The sequence below is a fragment of the Hevea brasiliensis genome, chromosome 10, assembly GCF_030052815.1.
Source record: "Hevea brasiliensis isolate MT/VB/25A 57/8 chromosome 10, ASM3005281v1, whole genome shotgun sequence".
In the NCBI taxonomy this organism is placed as follows: Eukaryota; Viridiplantae; Streptophyta; class Magnoliopsida; order Malpighiales; family Euphorbiaceae; genus Hevea; species Hevea brasiliensis.
Window position 1 is genome coordinate 83,241,845 of NC_079502.1, and position 23,190 is coordinate 83,265,034.

The 23,190-nt window shown below is 38.3% G+C and overlaps 1 protein-coding gene across 1 annotated transcript; it reads right to left on the reverse strand.

Moving 5' to 3' along the window:
- Window positions 1-4,476: 4,476 nt before the first annotated feature.
- LOC110670402 (F-box/kelch-repeat protein SKIP6) lies at window positions 4,477-8,527 on the reverse strand. Its single transcript, XM_021832443.2, has 2 exons — window positions 7,178-8,527; window positions 4,477-4,832 (listed from the first exon to the last, which is right to left on the reverse strand). Exons 1-2 carry the CDS (start codon window positions 8,377-8,379, stop codon window positions 4,817-4,819), a joined length of 1,218 nt encoding a protein of 405 aa, XP_021688135.2. The 5' UTR covers window positions 8,380-8,527; the 3' UTR covers window positions 4,477-4,816.
- Window positions 8,528-23,190: the final 14,663 nt, after the last annotated feature.

Below are 23,190 nucleotides of genomic sequence, written 5' to 3' on the forward strand. Positions count from 1 at the left end.
TAACTACACATTCTAACTATTCCACCAACAATCAGCACAGGTAAAAGCAAGAATTAACTTGTGGTTTCTTCATAAGATTTTAGATTTATGTCTTAGTTTTCATTATCATTTTGAATCACTCAATTTGGAGATCTAGATCATTAGTTATAGCCAAAATGCCAGGTACGATTTCTGGATGCCTTATCCTGAGATTTTCAGGTTTTCAGATTTTTACCTGAACTTGCACTCAATATCCTTATCTTAGTCTCCTTTTTTTGACCCATTTCTCCCTTTACTTCAAACTTCTCTTCTCCACTGAAACACACAATTTCAAAAGCTTCAATATTTATTCTAACTTCCGCTAGTAACTAACTAAATAAATTCCTAGTAAAATTCCTAAAATAACTACACATTCTAAATATTCCACCAACAATCAGCACAGGTAAAAGCAAGAATTAACTTGTGCTTTCTTCATAAAATTTTAGATTTATGTCTTAGCTTTCATTATCATTTTGAATCACTCAATTTGGAGGTCTAGATTATTAGTTATAGCCAAAATACTCGGTACTATTCCTGGGTGCCTTATCCTGAGATTTTCAGGTTTCCAGATTTTTACCTGAACTTGCACTCAATATCCAAGTACTTCACACTTAGAATTGATACAAGGTCTCTAAAGCAATTTTTGAGGTCTATGTCTTAAGAAAATTTTGGTTCAAATTTCATCTCAATTGGAGTTCTACAACTCAACTTATAGGCAAATTAGTACAAGTTGTTAATAGGTCACAATTTCAAATTCTCAATCAATTCTAGCCAACAAGGCAGCAAGTGAAAAATTCTACAAAAAATCCTCAATTCCAAATAGCAGGGAAAACACACACAAGCATTAGGCATCTGTTTCAATTATCAGGTGTTGAAAGCCATGATCGCAAAACAAAGCTTCTCCCTTAGCACACAACACATCTCTGTTTGTAGTATGCCCTAGAGCATAACTTGTAATTTGTATCTTGTAAATATTAATTCCTCTTTAACGGCATATATCTTTTCTTTTAATTTAAATTGTTTAAATTTAATTGAAAATATCATTTAACAACTTATTAGATGTTTCATTCTTAAGGTGTTAAGAATATGAATGACAGAATAATTTAATACAAGTGTTATAAATTTTGATTCACAGTCAAGAATACCTCATTGGGTATGATTTATCCGTATAGACTGTCACCTCTGTTTATTTCCATGGATTAGTATGAGATATTAATGAGATGGAATGGTGAGTCTCATGCCATATAACAAACATGATGGGTACTTATGAGATAAGTAGGTTGAACCAGTGATATTAAGATGGTGTGTACATAGAGTTTACTCTTTTTAATACATGATCATCTAGGTCATAATAGTGCATATAATCTCTTGACCTGAGATAACACAATTATCTTATATATAGGTGATTTGAGTTTGATACCGTTTACACACTTATACAAGGTATGAGTATACGGACATGTGTTGGCTCCGACTAATTATATATGGAGATAGGAGTTTAGTCAAAATGGAATCCATTGTCCTAAGTAAATAGAGATAAAATCCTATGTCTATTTTAATTACTCTTAATGAATAAAGTTTCTGACCAGGATAGATAGACTTATTCGGAAAAGTGTTTTTGATTGTAAAGTCTTGTTAATAAAAAATTTGAATTAAGATGAGGATATATGATTCTAAGCAATTAGGGTTTGACATAAAACATGAACCTAGCTAGAATTGAGATTTGTAACGGAGAGATTTTAGTGCATGGTATGTATAATCAAGGTTCATGAGTTAAGTTTAAATTAATTCATCACTAGTTGGGTAGTCATGGTACACTATGCTAGGTGTCAACCATGATTTATGAGAACTAAGAGTAATAAGAGAATTTCACTCTAAGTATAGAATAATTCTAATAATATTAAAGAGTTAATATTATTCTCATTGCCAATTAGTAATGAACCTATAAAGTCACACACAATAAAAATAACATGATCAAAGCTTAATTAATTTAATTAATTAAATAAATGGTTTAATTAATTAATTAAATTAATATTTTGTTTTTAGTTTGCAATAAGATTGCAAAGTCTCTAGCATGACTTGAAACTAAATTCATCAATGGAAACATTCAAGTTAATGTTTAAAGCAGATTTTAATTTGATTAAAATGACTTAAGAAGTAATGAGAGAGAGAAATTAGTAGTTAATTAGTATTTTCCTTAATACTAACTAATTAGTGTTTTAATTCCCTAAATTAAGTAAATTTGACAAGTGGCCAAATTAAAATTAGAAAACACATTTAATTGGAGAATTAGATGTAGACACTTGTAAAGGAGGTAATAATTAGTGATCAAACACTAATTGACCTTTAAGGGAATTAAATATATCAAATAGTTAGAGAATGAAAGATTAAGTTTGTTAATCTCTTCTTCGTCTCTACTTTTCTCTCAAGTCAAACTCTCCCATCTTCTTCCATGTAATTAATTCAACAGAAATTTAAAGTTGTTACTTTTAAATTAAAGGTAGAGAACTTGTTTCTTTACACTTCCATAAGTTTAAAAATTAAGAAAACCTTAAACTTCATCTTTGTGCAAGCTTGGTCAAGACAAGGAGAGGAAGCACAAAGGAGCTTTGGATGAATATTGATGCTTTGGTTATCTTATTGGTGTGGACGGACTAGAGAATCGACTCTTGGCGATCTAAGCTTCCCGGGTTAGGTGTTGAATGTAATTCTGCACCTATATGGGTAAAATCCTTAATTTTATTTTAATAATTTTAAGATTTAAGTTTTTCAATAACAAATAGGTTTTTTAGCAATTGAGTTATAATTGTTATAACATAAAATATGTTTTTGCAATAGCATAAAGAATTTGCATGTTGCATGAAACTTTAGGGTTTAAAATTTTAAAATTGCTAAGTGTACTCCCTTAGTGCTATTTTTTTTTTCAATCTCCGCATCTCACGGACACCCAGCTAGGGGAGAGCAGAATTCAGTTTAAACCGAAAAACCGAACCGAACTGAGTCAATTCAGTTTAATCGGTTCGGTTTTAAAATTCAATCGGTTCGGTTCGATTTATAATTTTTGATAATTTCGATTAATCGGTTCAATTATTTTCACAAAAAATAAAAAAAAATCGAACTGAACCGAAATTATTAATATATACATATATCAAGGAAAATCAAAGAAAACTGAACCAAACCCTAAGATTTTTGAGTTTTGATTTCTAATTTTTTTTTATGTTCTTGTTATTTAGATTTAATGTTGAAAATATGAAATTTTATAAAATTCGGTTTGATCTGTTTAAAACCAAACCAAACCAAACCGAACCGATATTTATCGATTTGATTCGTTCAATTTTCTCTTATTAATTGGTTTGGTTCGATTTTTAAAATTTTTTATTTTTGATTTTTCGGTTCGATTCAGTTCAAAACCGAACCGACCATTTGCACACCCCTACACCCAGCAGCCAATAACAGTCTACCCCTCAGTCTCCAAAGACAGCCCCATAAGCAGTATAACCAGAACAACTTGAAATAGAGGCGTCAGTATTGAGTTTTATACAGTCCAAGCGTGGAGCAGACCAACGGCAAGTTTGAGATAACCGACTATCATGCTCCCTTTCCCTAGCTGCGGCATTTTCTGTTAACAAGAACATAGGTTGCTGGCAAATTTCCGCAGGGCTGCGATTACTCTTCCCAAATACCAGCCAATTTCTTTCAACCTACAGTAACTGCAGAAAGATAACAAAAGGCCGAATTGCGTCAACATCCGGACCAGCAATTACAGTGGAGAACCACTCACTGCAATTTGAAACATTTAAAACCCCAATCCTCAATCCAAGAGGAGAAATAAGGCAAAAGCCATGAACCTAATGACAGCAAACAAGCAAGCGCAATTAGTCTTCCACTTATAATCCACATCTCGGGCGGATAACCGAAACCATTACTCCCCTCCTCTCCAGCGCAACACATATAGGAAGGCTCTCCAATAGGAATCTCCACAAAACACCTGGAGAAACCAAATCTCATTCCACTCAAACCAAGAACTGATGGCTGAGGAAGAAGAATGAGATAATTGAAGAAGACCTTGAGCAACATAGTAGCCTCACCAAACCATATAACAACCATTACGGACAACCAGCAAAAATGGAATCAGCTGGAGGAATGGGAATAGAGACCTCCTTGGCAGTACTCTACCCTAGTCTCTGCCAAGAGACTTCAGCACAAGCATAAAATACAAAAACTGGATCCAGAAGAAAAAAAAAAAATTTTCTGTAGAGGCATTCTTGGCATTTGAAATAAACTTACCATGTCAATATTTATTTGGCAGTTGGCATCCTGCTCTGTAGATATCATTTTCTGGTTCTCATCATGAATAAGCAACTAGGAAAACACAAAACTGACTAAAGAATTTAAAGGATAATACAATATATATATATATATATATTTCATGTTGTTTAGCTTCTGCACAACTTCAACTAATTAACATGCAACAAAAGCTTATTCCTATGAACCCAATCTTTCACCAAAGAATTCTTTATAAAACTGCCAAGAGCTTTTTGCCTTGAACACTTACAAACCAATATATACAAGAAATGACAACAGAAATACTAATTACATGGGCCACACACACGAAAAAAAGCATTACTCTAGCAACTCCTCTTTGGTATTAAAGTGATTCCAAGTCAACTGCCCTGAATATTTTTAGATCCTTCACATGCCCATGGTAGTCTCCTGATTACATACCAGCTTGAGACCATAATCATGGAGATCAGGCTTAAACTTCTTCATGGCTCCGTTGTTGAGACTCCCCCATGTCATCTCAAGGCAAGTTTAGCCTGTATAACATTACACTTTTCAGAACTTAATGTTTCCTATATAATTTCAGATAAAACCATAAAAATTAACAAAGCAACAAAGCCATAGAGCTTCAGAATCAGAAAAGTACAGATGAGGGACAATTAGTACAATAGCAGCTAGAACATCCATATAGATTTTAAGTGGTAGACTATGCCTAATTGTGCTGCAGGTTAAACCTAAATTCATTCCCATAACCATTCCAGTTATTTTAAAGAAGTTAAACCTACAATGAAGTTCGTAGGGCACAACTTGAATTGGGTTTTCTAGACAAGTTGAATTAGAGGTATTCTGGAGAACTGGTGGGGCATAAAACTTCATAGATTTTCAAAATGAAAGGAAAAAACTAAAAATATTGATCTTGGAATCAGACTATAAATAGGAAATAGATGTATTTCAACTTCACTCTACTCTCAGCCGAAAGTCAGTAATGGCATGAAATAGAAAGAAGATTATAATGATGAAATTTTATAACGAATTTCCTGAAGAAACTCAAAAGACATTATAAGGATCTCTTTATCGAGCTTGAGATGAGAAAAATATAGCAATAAAGACGAGGGTCTGTAGTTCTTCTGACAATGTCAAACTGACAGACTCAAAGAATGGGACGCCCTAGCATTTTTGGCATGAAGTTACACAAGAGTCCATGTAGGTTATGCTTGCCAATACAGATAACAATTGGGGAAGTTACTAAAACTTATAAGCACCAGGGACATTTAAGCTAATCTGAAACAAAAGGAACAGATGCCTGCCTCGGAGCACATCTTTGAAGTAAAATGTAAATAATTTTAAATCAAGCTATTTAAATAACAGAAATGATATTAGATAAATAAATCTCTTACTTGGTGTTTTGACTCAAATGGGAGGCTACGTATTACTACACACTTCAACTCACAACAAACTAAAGAAGAAACATAAGCATGAAATATTTTGCACCATCCAACTATACCCTAAAGCTAGCAGTTAGCTTGTAATTCTTTATGGCATTTACTGTTTACCAATACAGCATGTAAAATGCGTAGAAACATCACATACTAGTGCTTTGAACGCAAATAAGATGAAGGATCTAGTTGCTGCAAAGCATTAACAAACATAAAATACTAATGATTGAAGGCGCTTAATGTTTATCAGAACCTATTGCTTCCATTGATTTAATCTAAGTCCTCATGACTCCCCCACTTTCTCTCCCTTTGCTAAAAGCAAACATTTCTTCCCTGTCAATAATTCCTTGGGAATCTTTCACTGTTGAGATACTAATCCTACATGCCTCCTTTGTCCTTAGCACTAAACAGAGGCAACAGTTTATATTTACAAAATACATCAATATTAGGTCACGCGAATGTAATTGGCATTATATGTGCCTGTAGAGAAAATAGACTGGGCCTAACTCCACCCCAAAAGCTATCTCAAATGTCTCATCCCAAAACAATGTGGAATAACACCCTTCCCTTATGCCCAAGTATGTACATCTGGGGCGTGAAGCTTGCAGGCAAATATATCTGAGAGTGGCCTAACATTGAAACAGGGTAGACTCTGATACCATGTAAAAAAATAGAAAATTCTAGGGTTTTTGCTTTCTTATTGTCCTCTATCTTCACAAAGTAATGAGTCTCAATCCCAAAAGCTATTTTCCTTCTTCAGGGTTTGAGTCCCAAAGCTATTTTTATCTTAAATTCTCATTTGAAATCCACAACTGCAACAAAAATCTCATAAGGGGGAGTGTTGGAATTGATGAGATTTTACTTTAATTTATGGGGATATGCTTATGAGAAAATCATGTTATTGATTAGCTTAATTAGTGCTTGTATTAAGGACCGATTTAAGAAATGCCATATATCTTGTATTTTCCATTATAAATATAGACTCTTATATATTGTGCCAAGCACAAATAAATGAAAATGTAATTTTGGGAGATTCATTCTAATTCTCTCCCTTTCTCTCCCTTTTCTTCTTTCTTCCTAAAAACTCAACAGTGCCAATGATGATGCTTTTGTATAGTGGTAAAACTAGGTAAGGTTGAGACCCTGGAACCAAGAGGTCCCATGTTCAAATCCCACCATTGTGGGGTTGGTTATACTTACATATAATTTGTTTGTGCGTTTGCTTTGTAGATATACTAAAATTGGCATCATATGCCAAAAGAAGCATTATGCATCCAACTATTCAACTCCTAAAGAAGTTCATTAATAAACAATTAGAACAAGCAAATTAACCATGATCAAGCACAATTCTTGCAGGAACCAAATAGAAACCAGACAATAACTATAAATCAATAAGCATTTAGTTAAAAAATAAAAATACTTGGCCTGTTCCAATAGATCCTCACAACGTAACCGCCAAGCAATGAACAATGGTGGACCTAATTGGAACCTTGTGAACAACATCACACCATTTGATCTTGCCCCACAGTTCCTCATCTCCCTTCTTCTCCACCTCAATTTCAGCGCACCATATCTCCATTTCCTTTCCCTTTCCCTTTCCCTTCCCATCCCCATTTCCATTTTCATTCCCAATTCCACTCCCTTTCTTCTCCCAAACCACCACCAACTTCCCTCCAACATTTGCCATTGTTGCCCCGGCCAAGAACCTTGGCAACTCCTTATCCACCCCTCTCAACTCCTTCCAAAAACCCTTTCCCACGTCGAAACCCCTAATCTTTCCCAAGAAATCGTAACAATACAAAACCTCATCCACCACACACGCCCTCCCTCTCCATCCTAAATCCAATTCACTCCCTACACTGTCCCATTTCTTAGTTCGGGGCTCGTAAACCACCCCATTCCTGTCCGCCATTGCGTAGATTCTGTTATCTATCACAGCACTCGCGTGCATCCATTTCTCTCGCAATAAATTATCGTGCGCGCTATCCACTGATTCCCAAGTTCTAGTCTTTGGGTCATAAGCCTCCGCCCAATTCTTCGACCGGGCCCAAGTATCCACGACGCAGCCGCCGATGACGTAGATTTTGTCATCCACCACCCCGGCGGCGGCGAATTCGCGGGAAATTCTCATGTTGGGAACGGATTCCCAGGTGTGGAAGCGGCAGTCCAGAGCCCATACGTGGGAGGAGGGGACATCCTTGAGGCAGCCGCCGATGACGTAGATCTTGGGGCCAACAGCAACCAGAGCAGAGCCAAGTAAAGGAGAGGGGGTAGGTGGGACTGGGACTAGGAAATATGGAGGTTTTGTGGGATTCGGAGAGTTGTGATAAAGTGTGAACCAATGCAGGGAGCTTGTGGTGGATATGCGGATAGAGAGATAGAGAAAAGGTTGGGAGCAGCGAAGGAGAGAGCGGGTGGTATAGAAGAGAGGGGAGGAGAAGACAGAGCGGAAAGGCTTGGAGACCAAGGAAAGGAGAGGGTGGTGAGACCGAGGTAGCCGAGCTAGGATATTTAAAGCGATATCATTTGGGAGGGAAGGGATTAGAATCGGCTGCTCTTGTGGAGCGGACGATGTTGCTGTGGCGGTTGCGGTGGCGGACATGAGGGAATTTGGAGGGGCTCCAGCTGTAACCTGCAACATGCGCATATGTGGTAGAGTGATGGTTGGCACTCAAAAGGGTCGCTCGTGATGTGGAATGGTGGCTGTTAGTAGCCACGAGCATAGCACGGTTGAAATGAAAAAAATTGGGTTATCGTGGATTTTCATGAATAATTTTAGAATAGCGTTGAACTTGCTGGGGAAGTTTAAATAATGTAATTTTTAACTTTTTTAATTAAATTAATTCATAAATATCTCTTTAAATTTAAATGGGATCATTTTTATAAATAATTATTTTTTAATTTTAAGTAATAATATATTAAGTATTATATTTTATATATTAAAAATTATATTTATTTATAATAAAAAAAACTCACAATCAAAATTTTTAAAACCGTTCATTCATTGAACCAGTGAAGCAAAAGGTTAAGAGCTTAATGTTGAAGTCGAATATAGATTTAACCGGTATATAATTAAATAATAATAATGTATAATTTCAAAAAATTAATAAGTTATTATTTTAATTATTAATTTAATATATGTTATAAATAATTATTAAAATATAATTAATTATACTTTGAAATGTAATTTTTAAAAATAATTTAAATTTTTTTAATTAACTTTTAGAGTTAAATAATAACATTTTATAATTAATTTAACAAATTTAGTTACTATACTAATGAAATAAAATATTGATATAATTAATTATTTAGTCACAGTACATCTCTGAGAATAACTAGCACTTAAGTGTTTTATTCTTCTTTTATAAGTGGTTTAATTTTAACTTAGACTAAATCAATGTAGATATAATTATATATTTTTTTTTTCTTTTGTGCTTATTCAGGAGTTTTGTGAAAATAATTTGATTGTTTCAAAAGGTTTTGTAAGTGGAATATATTTCCTCCATTTTGATAGAATAATTGGTTTTGTGGAAGAAATTAAATTTGGATTACTGGTAAATCTAGTTTTGTTGAACTTTGGAGATTTCCCAATTATTAAATAACTTTTCAAAATTTTCATTTGTTATTTCTTCATTGTTTACTATTTTCTCTCCAGTTGCACTCGACAGAATTATAATCTTTTTCTTTTCTTTTACTTTTTCTTTTCTTTCTTTCCTTTTTTTTTTTTTTTGTCATAAAGATGCCAAAGTAGTCATATTCATTAGATTCAGCTAAATTTTCTGAAGAGCTAGAGCTGGATTAATGCCAAACCATGCATCATTTTGTAACTGTGAGTTTTAATCTGCAAAACCAAACTATCAAGTATATTTTTGTCATGTAAAAAAACGGTTAGATTTGGATAACAATCAAAACTAATTAGACCATTATAGAGGCAAGCATATTTTTTGTTATAACAGGTTGGATTTTGTTGTAACCTTTGTAAAACAGATTCTTTGCTCAATTTTTGGGAATGAGCAAATTTATTCCACCATTATGTCTTGAATTTTCTAGATAAGATGGGAACTTGAAGTTGAGGATTTTCTTTGTACTTATATTTCCATGCTAACACCCATGGAAGGAAAAATTTAGAATAAAATTGAAGTAACGAGGGAAACAAACTATCTTTGTCATTTGGTTGATAATTTTGTTAAAAAATATGGGATTCTTCGAAGATAGTTTGAGGGAGAATTACTTGAGATTAACGTATTGAGCACCTAAACAATTTTTTTTTTTAACTTATCAAACACTTAAACTCGCTAAAATCATATTAATTAAACACAAATTGATATAGTCAGCACATTTTGTAAATATATGCGTAGAGAAGCAAATAAACCCCACATAAAAAGATGCTGATAAGTAACTTATCTGATTATCCTAATTTAATAATGTTATGTTATTATTGAAAAAGAAAATATTATTGATAAATATTATGTGCGCGTGTGTGTGGAAGAAAGACACCTATTGGTGAGTGGTAAACCTAGCCACGGTTTGGTTTAGACTGTGAACCTGATTGGGATCAGTCTGGGTCAAGTTTGAGACCGGATCGAGTTAATGATTTCAATCCTTAAACTAGACAGGTGAGTGGGCCGATTACGGTTTACCCCCTTGAACCAGCCTAGAACCTCTGATTCGAACTAGCAGTCCAGTTCAATTCTAGTTCAAATTCAATTTCTTTTCATTTTAATGTTAAATACAATGGCTATTAAGATGCTACCACATTACAATCTCTGAGCATGCCACATGGAGAGCAGTGAGCAGTCCACGTGCAGTCTCCCATTGGTTCTCAGATTGGAGGACAAAAGAGAGGCTGCCACATGGCTATCGTGGAGTGATCCACTTGGCAGCCTCCTCCTTTGGCCTATTCCCTTGTATTTCAAAGAAAGGTGTTTTATTAAAACTAAAGTTACTTTGTTTTATTAGCCATTACGTCCTTTGTTATTATAATCCTGGCATTAAAACTTTATATAGCTTTTTTAATTGATTAAACCAGTTTCAAAATCCTAGTAACCCATAAATTCATCGATGTCAAGAGTCTCCTTTCGATCATCTTTTTTCTCTTTACAGTATAAAACAATGATATAATGTGTTACCTAGTACAAAAGTCAGAGAGTAGCTAAACTAACTCTCATAGTCTTCCTCTTCTCTCAAAAGCCAAAAAGTCTCAAAATTTATGGTCTAGTAAGTGCCGAAATCCTCTTATTTCTTTGGTTATATGGATTGTTAGATTTATTTTGAAGTTTTTAATTGTTCTAGTTATTGATTTCAGTTTTTAATTTCTAGAGGTTTTTGAATTGGGATTCAAACTATAGAATTATCTGTTCTTCTGTGAATTTTGGTTATAAGCATAGTTTAGGGCTAATATGATATAAAGTTTCGGGACACTTTTTGATATATGAATTGGATCTCTATTTCATGTTCATGTCATAGTTTAGAGTTGCTTCTTTGATATATGAATCTTTCTATTGCTTACATCAAGAACAATAGGCAAAAATTACAGGAGAGATACTAGAGATTGTGAGGCACTAATAGAGTTAAAGTAAATTTAGGTCCCATTTTAAATTTAGGTCCCGTTTTCATTGATTGATGCTTGTTTCTCCTATAGTCTTTTTACTAAGAAATTTTGTGATTAACTACATCTGATAGCAGCTATCAATTAGATTGACATTTCTTTGTTGCTCTCCAGCACCTATCTAGAAATTCTGTCTCATATATGATTACCTGCAACTTACAAGTTTCCTCCAAAGGTTTTGTTCCTAAAAATTTTTGAATAATAGTTAAAGTTGGATATATGACAAAGCTTTGACATGGATTTTTTGAATTTGAGGTTGATTGTTGCATTTTTTTTTTATACTATTTTGATACCTTTATGCCTTGCTATAGTGATTTGAGTCTATCACTAGCTTTAGAAACTAAATTACAAGGGGAGTATTTGGACTTGCAAATGATGTTGACTACTGAACACTGAAAATGGGATAAAATTAGTACTTAAGGATGTTATTTTTGCTTGAATGCTCAATTACTGTTTAGGTTTTCCATATTTTTCAATTTTAGTGTTCATGGGATGCCTAATTTTACAAATGGAGGTAATTGCAACAAGTAAAGGGGAGTTCTATTAGTAAGAGTTATAGTTTCAGCTTCTGAATTGTTTCGATTAAGCTCTAAGGTTTAAGGGCCATTTTCTTGGATCAAGCTCTTAAGTCTTTTCTAGCAGCTCATGGTCTATCAATATATCACTGTGGAATTTCCAATCTTGACTAGCTGTTCTATCAATATATAACTGTTGAAAAATTAGTCGAAAAATGGAATAAAATTGGTTTATAACTTTGGCCAAGGGAAGAGAACTGTAACTAAGAATGCAGCTATAAAAGGCAAACCAGCATTGTTCCAATCCAAATTACTCTACCCATCACAAACTAAAAGAAGCCCATTTTAATTAGCCTAACAATCAAATCTCCTTTTCAGCCTCTACTTCATTATAAAGCAATGATTCAATAAGCTTATAGACTATTTAGATAAGATGAGCAACAAAATATTGATGTTATTTATATGTTGAATTTCATGGAGGGTTTCGATATTATTTGTCTCTAGTTGATAAGTTTGGAGAAATAATTTAATTAATAAGTGTGTAGATTTTTTGAAAGCAATATTTAGCAATAAAAATAGGATGAGCCTATGGAAAGATATATAATCATAGGTTCAAACAAAATGAGCCCAATCCAAGTAAAATAAATAATACAATTTCTGCTTTGTTCATACTCCCACATCAAATGAATTTTTTTTAATATTATTAACAATAGTAGTATCTAATAATTCCTGCTATGTTGTGTTGTGCTGTTGTTGATTTTCCTAGGGAATTTCCTCTATTTTTTAACAGAAATAATTAGTTTAGTTCGTTGAGTTTCAACCTTCCTTGATTAACATTTTGGTGATTTTATTTTTTTAAAATTTGTTTGTTTATTGTTTCTTTCAAAAACAATTTTGGCTATCTCACAACTTATGATTTGCGAGCATGCCAAATATTGAGTGATCACCTAAATGCGCAATTGACTTCTTGAATCAAATGATTATGAGAACTGACTAAATTAAATGTAACTTCTTCAATCTCACTTGTAAATTAAAGGTAAGTAAACTGGGAATTGAAATAACATTTTGATTGATTGATTGCAAAGTGAATGCGAGGCTTGAATTAAATGCAAAAATTTGAAAAATTAAAGAAAGATAGAGTAAAAGCTAAATAGACTGTTGGTGTCACGACCCAACCTATGGGCCGGACCGGCACTAGGACCTGGGCCAGCTTAAAGCCCCCGAGGCCCGTAGTAAGCCTAACTGTTCATTAACCCAACTCTAAGGCCCATTTGGGCCCAATATCAAGAAAACAAACGGACAGAGTCCGGCCATAAAATAGACTTTCCAACGGGGAGTTTTCGACTCACCCGACCTGTAAACACAATATATAGTCAATTGGGGAGCTCAGCTCACCCTCCACATACTCATCAACATAATAATAAATGGGAGCTCAGCTCCCTCATCCAATCCATCAAACATGCATATCATTATACGTTTACAGGTCCAACATGATAATAATATTACAGACCATAATCAAATAAATACTTCTAACACATGCGGAAATTCTAGGAGTTAATAAAATTACACAAACATTGATAAACAACCTGCGAGGGAGAAAAGCAGGTTAACCAAAATAAAATCCTCCTGTAACCTGAAAAAATATTGAACAGGAGTGAGCGTTCGACTCAGAGAGTAAAATATCAATTTTAACCATAATCTCTATAACTATCTAAATCTAATGCACCCTGTAGAGTGAAATGCAACATCCACATCATTTTCACATCATAACATCAAAAAGGTAATTTGGAGCACTCACGCACCCTGTAACATCAATCATAATATATGGGAGCTGATCCCCTATATAGCTCTCTTAAATCCAACTCAGTGCCGTGAAGAACTCATTTCGGACTTCCACTTAAATACCAAATCGGGGTCCCAGAAGAACTCAAGCCGTGTCTACCCGAAGGACCGGTCCCAATGAAGAACTCAAGCCGTGTCTACCCGTACTATCCATAGTCCACACCACATCACACGCACGCACACTGCTCCAAATTACCACAACAACATACATGGCACTTTAACATTTATCAATGCATCAAAAATCGTGCCTAGAGTTTAACTACATAAATATATGCATATAAGTGATGCATGGGCATGCTGAACATATAATAATATCGAAATTACAATTAAAATTAATATTCTACTCACAGACTTGACGACAATCACTTTGTGGCGGTGGCGGAGGAAGAAAGGCATCGGCTCACGACAATCATATCACACACCCCTCTGGGCCCATCAAATCAGTCATCCATCACAATACGTAAAATTTCAATTTAGTCCTTATTATTGATCATTTTTGCAAAAACTGCCCAAACAAGCTCTAAAAATTCTAAAACTTTGCTACGCGATCCTTAGCAATATTACTAAGCTATTGCAAAAAGAATCGTAATTTTTTAAGCTACCACGAATATTTTATGGATTTTTAATCCTATTTAAGCACTAGAAAATTACGAAAAAGCAAGGTTCGTGTTTACCTTTGCCGATTCCGACTTGAGAACGCGCTGGGGCGTCGACAAGGGGGGGCTAGCCAAAACCTCGATCCAATTCGGGGACTTTTTCGGTAACGGGTCTGTCTGGCTCGAAATTTGCAGACCCGGTCAACTGTCGAATTTCCTCGAATCGAGGATACCTACACGAAGCCCATAACACGGGGGTTAGTACATAAATTTTTCAGAATTTTCTAAGCTCATTAAATGCTCGAAAATACACTGCGAAGTTTCGTGGGACCCACCGAAAAACGGTGTCGAAAAATTCAAATTTATGTCGCGAAGCTCTCGACGAATGGAGCGTGCTGGTGGCCTCGGTTTTCTCGTGGGATTCACGGTTTTCGAGAAATCTAGCCCAAAATTTGAAATGGGCTAAAATCTTCCCGAGCAAAAATCGGACAATCCGCTCGAGGGATTTCGGCGTTCTTGGTGTCTATGGAAAGCTCTCGCCGAGTAGATGATTTTGGACACAAGACCCGGTCCAATCGGTGGCCGGATCGGCCGGAGAAGTCGAAGCGGCGCGCGCGCGCAGGGGCGTTTTCACGCGCGTTTTTCCGGCCGTTCGGGCGCACCGCGGCCGAGCTGGCTACGGCGCGCCGGGCTGGTGGCCGGGCTGCAAGGGGCGAAGTGAGAGGAGAGAGAAACCAGGGATAGAAGGGAGAGAGCCATCGCGCGGAGAAGAAAAAGGAAGAAGGAAAAGGGCCACCGATTCGACGGCCCGATCCGTCCGGCTCGATTCGGCCTGCTCGATTCAGATACAAAATTTTGAATTTTTACTCACGGGACCAAAACGAGGTCCAAAATTCAAAAAATTCCATAAAACTTAATAATACGTATACTCCAAATATATTTTTAGTTTTGCCACGTGGTCTTTAAATTAATTTTTAAAAATCCTCAAAGTTTATATTTTCGGAAAACCGAACCCGATTTTTTAAAATCTGAAAAATCTCAAAAAAATTCCTAAAATTTAAATAAAATTAAAATACCAAAAATACTCATAAATAATAAAATTTTGGGGTGTTACATTCTTCCCCCCTTACAGAAAATTCGTCCTCGAATTTTTTCACAATGCATAATAAAGTACATCATTATACATTGAGCAGTAAGGGTACTTGCTACGCATGTCCCGCTCGACTCCCAGTGCACTCTTCCACCGACCGACTCCTCCACAAAACCTTAACCATAGGGATCTGCTTTGATCTCACTGCCTCACTTGGTAGTCCACTATGGCTACAGTCGCTCCTCAAATGTCAAGTTCTCTTTAGCTCTATCACATCCAGCATAGACATGAGAAGGATCGGGAATGCATTTCCTGAGCATGGAGATGTGAAACACGGGATGAACGTGAGAAAGGTTGGGTGGTAGCTCCAACCGGTAGGCAACTGCTCCAACTCTATCCGTAACCTCAAAAGGTCCGATATACCGAGGTGCCAACTTGCCCTTCTTTCCGAATCTCATGACTCCCTTCATTGGAGATACCTTCAGGAATACATAGTCGCCATCGCAAACTCCACATCCTCCGTCTGGGTCCGCATAACTCTTCTCTGTCGAAAAGTCGCTTGATCGTTCCACGATTAAAGGAACTACCTCAAGTGTACGCACTAGGTCTACATCATGCACCTTCGCTTCCCCCATTTCTGTCCAACACAGAGGAGACCTACACTTTCTTCCATATAATGCCTCATAGGGTGCCATCCCTATGCTGGAGTGGTAACTGTTGTTGTAGGCAAACTCCACCAAAGCTAGCTGCTCATCCCATTGACCTCCAAAATCCAAGACACTCATGCGAAGCATGTCTTCCAGTGTTTGGATTGTCCTTTCGGACTGTCCGTCTGTCTGAGGGTGGAAAGCCGCATCAAGTTCAATCAGGTGCCAAGTGCCTCCTGCAACTTTCTCCAAAACCGAGAAGTGAATCGGGGCCCTCTGTCGGATATTATGGAAGCGGAACTCCATGCAATCGACTATTTCTCGAATGTAGAGCCGCATACTTGTGCACGTAGTATGTAGTCTTTACAGGTAAGAAGTGAGCTGATTTGGTCAAGCGGTCTACAATTACCCATATCGAATCATATCCTCGCGTGGTACGAGGCAACTCAGTCACAAAATCCATAGTGATCATTTCCCACTTCCATTCTGGGATAGGGAGCTCTTGCAGCTTCCCTGACGGTCTCTGGTGTTCAAACTTCACCTTCTGACAAGTCAAGCACTTGGACACAAAGTCTGCTATGTCTCTCTTCATGCCACTCCACCAGTAGCTATCTTTCACTTCATGGTACATCTTGGTGGAACCTGGGTGGACACTGTACAGTGTGTAGTGTGCCTCTCGCATGATTTCATTCCTGAGGTCGTCCACATCGGGCACACATATCCTAGAACCTTGCACTAGGGCGCCATCATTGGCAAATCCAAACTCACCACCTTCGCCTTGCTGTACTCTTTCTATGATCTTCATCAATTGTTGGTCTCTGTGCTGGGAAACTCTAACTCTGTCCCTCAAGTCTGGCCTCACTGAAAAGTGAGCCAACAATACCCCCTCATCTGACAGATCTAGGATTAAACCTTGATCCATCAACTCATGTACTTCCTGAATCAACGGTCTCTTATCTGCTGAAATGTGCGCCAAACTACCAGAAGATTTTCTGCTCAAAGCATCTGCCACAACATTGGCCTTCCTGTGGTGGTACCGATGGTGCAATCATAGTCTTCGTAATCTCCATCCATCTCCTCTGTCTCAAGTTCAAGTCCCTCTGTTGGAAGATGTACTTCAAACTCTTATGGTCGGTGTATATCTCGCACACTTCACCATACAGGTAGTGTCTCCAGATTTTTAGTGCAAAGACTACAGCCGCCATTTCCAAATCATGGGTGGGGTAGTTCTGCTCATGCCTCTTTAGCTGCCTTGAAGCATAAGCCACTACCTTTCCATTCTGCATCAAGACACACCCTAGGCCAATTCTGGAGGCGTCACAATACACGGTGTATCCTTCACCACTCACAGGTAGTGTCAACACAGGGGCAGTGGTTAGACACTCCTTAAGCTTCTGGAAACTCACATCACATATCATTCCAAATGAATGGAACATTCTTCCTGGTCAACTTAGTTAGGGGAGCCGCTATTCTGGAGAAATCTTGTACAAAACGCCTATAGTAGCCAGCTAAACCCAGAAAACTTCGCACCTCAGTGACTGTTGTAGGCCTAAGCCAATCGATTCTGACTTCAATTTTCTTGGGATCCACTTGAATGCCGTCACTAGAAACCATGTGTCCCAAGAATGAGATGCTTTCTAGCCAAAATTCACATTTTGAAAATTTGGCATATAGCCGTGCTCCTCAAAGTCCGCAACACCATTCTCAAGTGCCACACGTGTTCTTCCTCGAGAGTATACCGAATGTCATCTATGAATACGATGACAAACGGGTCCAAAAATGGCTTGAACACCTCGCTTATCAAGTCCATGAAGGTCTTTGGTGCATTAGTGAGTCCAAAAGACATCACCAAGAACTCATAATGACCATATCTTGTTCTGAAAGCCGTTTTGGACACGTCCTCATTCCTGATTCTCAACTGATGGTAGCCTGATCGCAAGTCTACCTTGGAAAAGAATCTAGCTCCTTGGAGCTGATCAAACAGATCATCGATCCGAGGAAGTGGATACTTGTTCTTCACTGTCACCTTGTTCAGCTGTCTGTAGTCGATACACAACCTCAATGACCCATCCTTCTTTCTCACAAATAAAACAGGAGCGCCCCAAGGTGAAGTGCTCGGACGTATAAAACCCTTGTCCAAAAGCTCCTGTAGTTGTTCCTTCAGCTCTTTCAATTCTGCTGGTGCCATCCTGTAAGGTGGCATCGATATGGGGTTTGTACCCGGCACAACATCAATGCAAAACTCTATTTCCCTTCCTGGTGGCAACCCTGGAAGCTCCTCAGGGAAGACATCCATGAATTCTCTGACAACAGGAACATTTTCCATGCTGACACCTTCTACAGATGTATCTCTCACCAATGCCAAATACCCTTGGCATCCACGCCTCAACATTTTTCTAGCACTAATTGCTGACACCAAATTATATGGAGCCACGCTCCTGTCACCATCAAAGCTAAACTCTTCCACACCAGGTATGTGGAAATACACCTTTTTGTTCCTGCAGTCTAAAGTGGCATAGTGAGTTGACAGCCAATCCATCCCCAGGATTACATCAAAATCCATTACTGGTAAAGGAACCAAGTCTGCTGGGAGGATCTTTCCATCCACTACCACCGGGCTACCCGGAAAAACCATATCTACATCTATGTTGTCACTAAGTGGGGTAGCTACTGACAAAGGGCACTCTAAAGTTGTGGGGTTTCTACCCAACCTCATGGCAAACACAGGGGAGACAAATGAGTGCGTAGCACCCGGATCTATCAAAACACGAGCCTCATAAGAACAGACCAGAAGAATACCTGCCACAACTGCATTGGAAGCTTGAGCATCCTGGTGAGTCAGGGTGAAAACCCGAGCTTGACCCCTACCCTGAGTGGCAGAACCACGACATCGACTTCTACCTCTGATCCGCCTCCAAATCCACGCCCCTTGTCCTCGGCCTGTGGCCATCGAATCGATCGCCGCCATGTTGGAAGTACCGGATACAATCGCGAGGAACATTAGCAATGTAACCACTGTGACCCCATCTGTGGCTCATCAAAACGGGCATTCTCTAGCAAAGTGACCTGGTTGGCCACACTGAAGCATACTCTGAACCCATCAAACAAGGTCTGAATGTGCTCTTCCACATCAGTGCACACGGTGCCAAAGAGGATCTGAACGAGCTGAATCGCCGCACTTCGAATCGTTACCACCGCTGGATCCGCACTCGGTCCGAACCCTCGTGATTTGTGTCTAAAACCACTCCTCTTATTCCTCGCTTCTTCCTCTGTAAGTAGTTTGGCCACCACTATCCGTAGTACCCATGTGGGTAACACACAAGAACCTCTCGCTCGCTTTTCTTTGCTCTCCATTGTCATCCACAAAGATAGCTAATCTCAATGTCTGGTTCGATCAACCACCACATCAAAAGATCGATCGGACATCATGGCCAGTTCGCATACCTCCTGTCAAGCCCCTTTAGGAATCTTTTCACCTTCATAGTCTCTCAGAGATACTGCCGTAGGGGCATATCTGCTCAATTCCGTAAATTGCAGAGCATATTCATCTACTGCACCGCCATTCGTCTTAAGGCCTCAAAGGCCCACCGCTTCGATCTCAAGCTTTACGCACAAACCGATTGATAAAAAGTTCCACAAACTGAGCCCATGTCAATCCCTCCATCCGGGGTAACACGTAGTCATTCATCCATTGTCTAGGCATAGGCCCCATGACCTGCTGCATACACTCTATCAATCTTCTATCACCAATCAGACTACATTCTGCTCGTCTGCAGGAATCTAAAAACCGATATGCATCGTCTGACACATCATAAGTTCCAGGCACCAACTTCTTGAAATTTATGATCTGTTTGTAAGATTCCTCTCTTGGTGCAGTGGACTGCTGCTGCTGTGGAGGGTGGACCATATACTGTGCCATCATGTCGATGGTTCTCTGCAAACCAGCTAGAGTAGCTGCCATGGGGTCCATGGGACCCTGTGCCATAAAGGACTGTTCCTGAACTGTGGGTAGCTGCTCTTTTACTTGAGCAGCTCTAGGCCTCCTACCCCGCCTCCTCGGGGCAGGCGCCTCATCCTGTGCCGACACCTCGTCGGGCACATCTGGTTCTGGTGCAGTGGCAGCTCTCCTGCTTCTACGCATTTTCCTGAAATTCAACAGCATTAGCCCACAAAAATTCAAAACTGCTCATTACACAGCTCTATAGACTCATATTTATACATAACATATGGAGCAGAAACTAGAAGCAAAGATGACAATGCAAGACGAATATGGACCCTATTTTTCCGCATGTGACTCCTAGTAGACTCTTCCCAACACTTTAGACAACATTCCCTAAGAATCTGGAGCCTAAGCTCTGATACCACATTTGTCACGACCCAACCTATGGGCCGGATCGGCACTAGGACCTGGGCCAGCTTAAAGCCCCAGAGGCCCGTAGTAAGCCTAACTGTTCATTAACCCAACTCTAAGGCCCATTTGGGCCCAATATCAAGAAAACAAACGGACCGAGTCCGGCCATAAAATGGACTTTCCAACGGGGAGTTTTCGACTCACCCGACCTGTAAACACAATATATAGTCAATTGGGGAGCTCAGCTCACCCTCCACATACTCATCAACATAATAATAAATGGGAGCTCAGCTCCCTCATCCAATCCATCAAACATGCATATCATTATACGTTTACAGGTCCAACATGATAATAATATTACAGACCATAATCAAATAAATACTTCTAACACATGCGGAAATTCTAGGAGTTAATAAAATTACACAAACATTGATAAACAACCTGCGAGGGAGAAAAGCAGGTTAACCAAAATAAAATCCTCCTGTAACCTGAAAAAATATTGAACAGGAGTGAGCGTTCGACTCAGAGAGTAAAATATCAATTTTAACCATAATCTCTATAACTATCTAAATCTAATGCACCCTGTAGAGTGAAATGCAACATCCACATCATTTTCACATCATAACATCAAACAGGTACTTTGGAGCACTCACGCACTCGTAACATCAATCATAATATATGGGAGCCGATCCTATACAGCTCTCTTAAATCCAACCTGGTGCCAGCGAAGAACTCAGCTCGGACTTCCACTTAAATACCAAATCGGGGTCCCAGCGAAGAACTCAAGCCGTGTCTACCCGTCCTATCCATAGTCCACACCACATCACACGCACGCCAACGCACGCACACTGCTCCAAATTACCACAACAACATACATGGCACTTTAACATTTATCAATGCATAAAAAATCGTGCCTAGAGTTTAACTACATAAATATATGCATATAAGTGATGCATGGGCATGCTGAACATATAATAATATCGAAATTACAATTAAAATTAATATTCTACTCATAGACTTGACGACAATCACTGTGGCGGCTGGGCGGAGGAAGAAGGTCATCCGCTCACCGACAATCATATCACACACCCTCCCGCCCATCAAATCGTCATCCATCACAATATGTAAAATTTCAATTTAGTCCTTATTATTGATCATTTTTGCAAAAACTGCCCAAACAAGCTCTAAAAATTATAAAACTTTGCCCCGCGGTCCTTAGCAATATTACTAAGCTATTGCAAAAAGAATCATAATTTTCTAAGCTACCACGAATATTTTATGGATTTTTAATCCTATTTAAGCACTAGAAAATTATGAAAAAGCAAGGTTCGGGTTTACCTTTGCCTATTCCGACTTCGGGAACGCGCTCGGGACGTCTGACAATGGGGGGCTAGCCAAAACCTCGATCCAATTCGGGGACTTTTCCAGAACGTCCGTTCGCCCAAATTTGCGCATCTTGGCCAATCGCCGAATTTCCGCGAATCGAGGATACCTACACGAAGCCCATAACACGGGGGTTAGTACATAAATTTTTCAGAATTTTCCAAGCTCATTAAATGCTCGAAAATACACTGCGAAGTTCCGTGGGACCCACCGAAAAACGGTGTCGGAAAAATTCGAAATTTATGTCGTTGCGAAGCTCTCGACGAATGGAGCGTGCTGGTGGCCTCGGTTTTCTCGTGGGATTCACGGTTTTCGAGAAATCTAGCCCAAAAGTCGAAATGGGCTAAAATCTTCCCGAGCAAAAATCGGACAATCCGCTCGATGGATTTCGGCGTTCTTGGTGTCTATGGAAAGCTCTCGGCGAGTAGATGATTTTGGACACAAGACCCGGTCCAATCGGTGGCCGGATCGGCCGGATTTGGCAGGGGCGTTTTCACGCGCGTTTTTCCGGCCGTATTGGGCTACGGGCTGGTGGCTGGCTACCGTCGCCGCTGGTGGCTGGTCATGGCGCAAGGCGGCTAGGGGCGGAGAGGAGAGAGAAACGAGGGAGAGAAGGGAGAGAGCCATCGCGCGCGGGAGAAGAAAAGGAAGAAGGAAAAGGGCCGGTCCGATTCGATCGGTCCGATCCGGTCCGGTTCGATTCGGCCGGTTCGATTCAGGATACAAAATTTTGAATTTTTACTCTGCCTCGAGACCGAAAACGAGGTCCAAAAATTCCGAAAAAAATTTCATAAAACTCAGAAAAATACGTATACTCTAAATATATTTTTAGTTTTGCCACGTGGTCTTTAAATTAATTTTTAAAAATCCTCAAAGTTTATATTTTCGGAAAATCGAACCCGATTTTTTAAAATCCGAAAAATCTCAAAAAAATTCCTAAAATTTAAATAAAATTAAAATACCAAAAATACTCATAAATAATAAAATTTTGGGGTGTTACAGTTGGAGTCTAATTGGTGTTGTTGAATTGAGTTGTTGGGGTTATAAATATTGCTACTCATCTAATATTTATGGTTATCCATGTAGGTGCCTAGAAGAATCTAGAAAGTCATATCCACGTTCTGCTATTGCTAGTAGTTACCTGCCCACTACTTGTAACTTCTCTTAACTCCCAATTTCATAGGTAACTTCTTCAAACTACTCTATTAGCTAACTATCTATTTGCTAACTCTTTCTTGATATTTATCTTTACCCACATATATCTACTAATTTATCTCAGCCATTTAATTACTTAAATTAATTTTACAAAAAACTAATTTAATTAATCTGGACCTATAGATAAAAAATTACTTTTTTGGTGCAAACATTTACAGCTTATTGTAGGTTGTTCAACTTGACTGGAGTTCTACTAATTAAAATTAGAAAC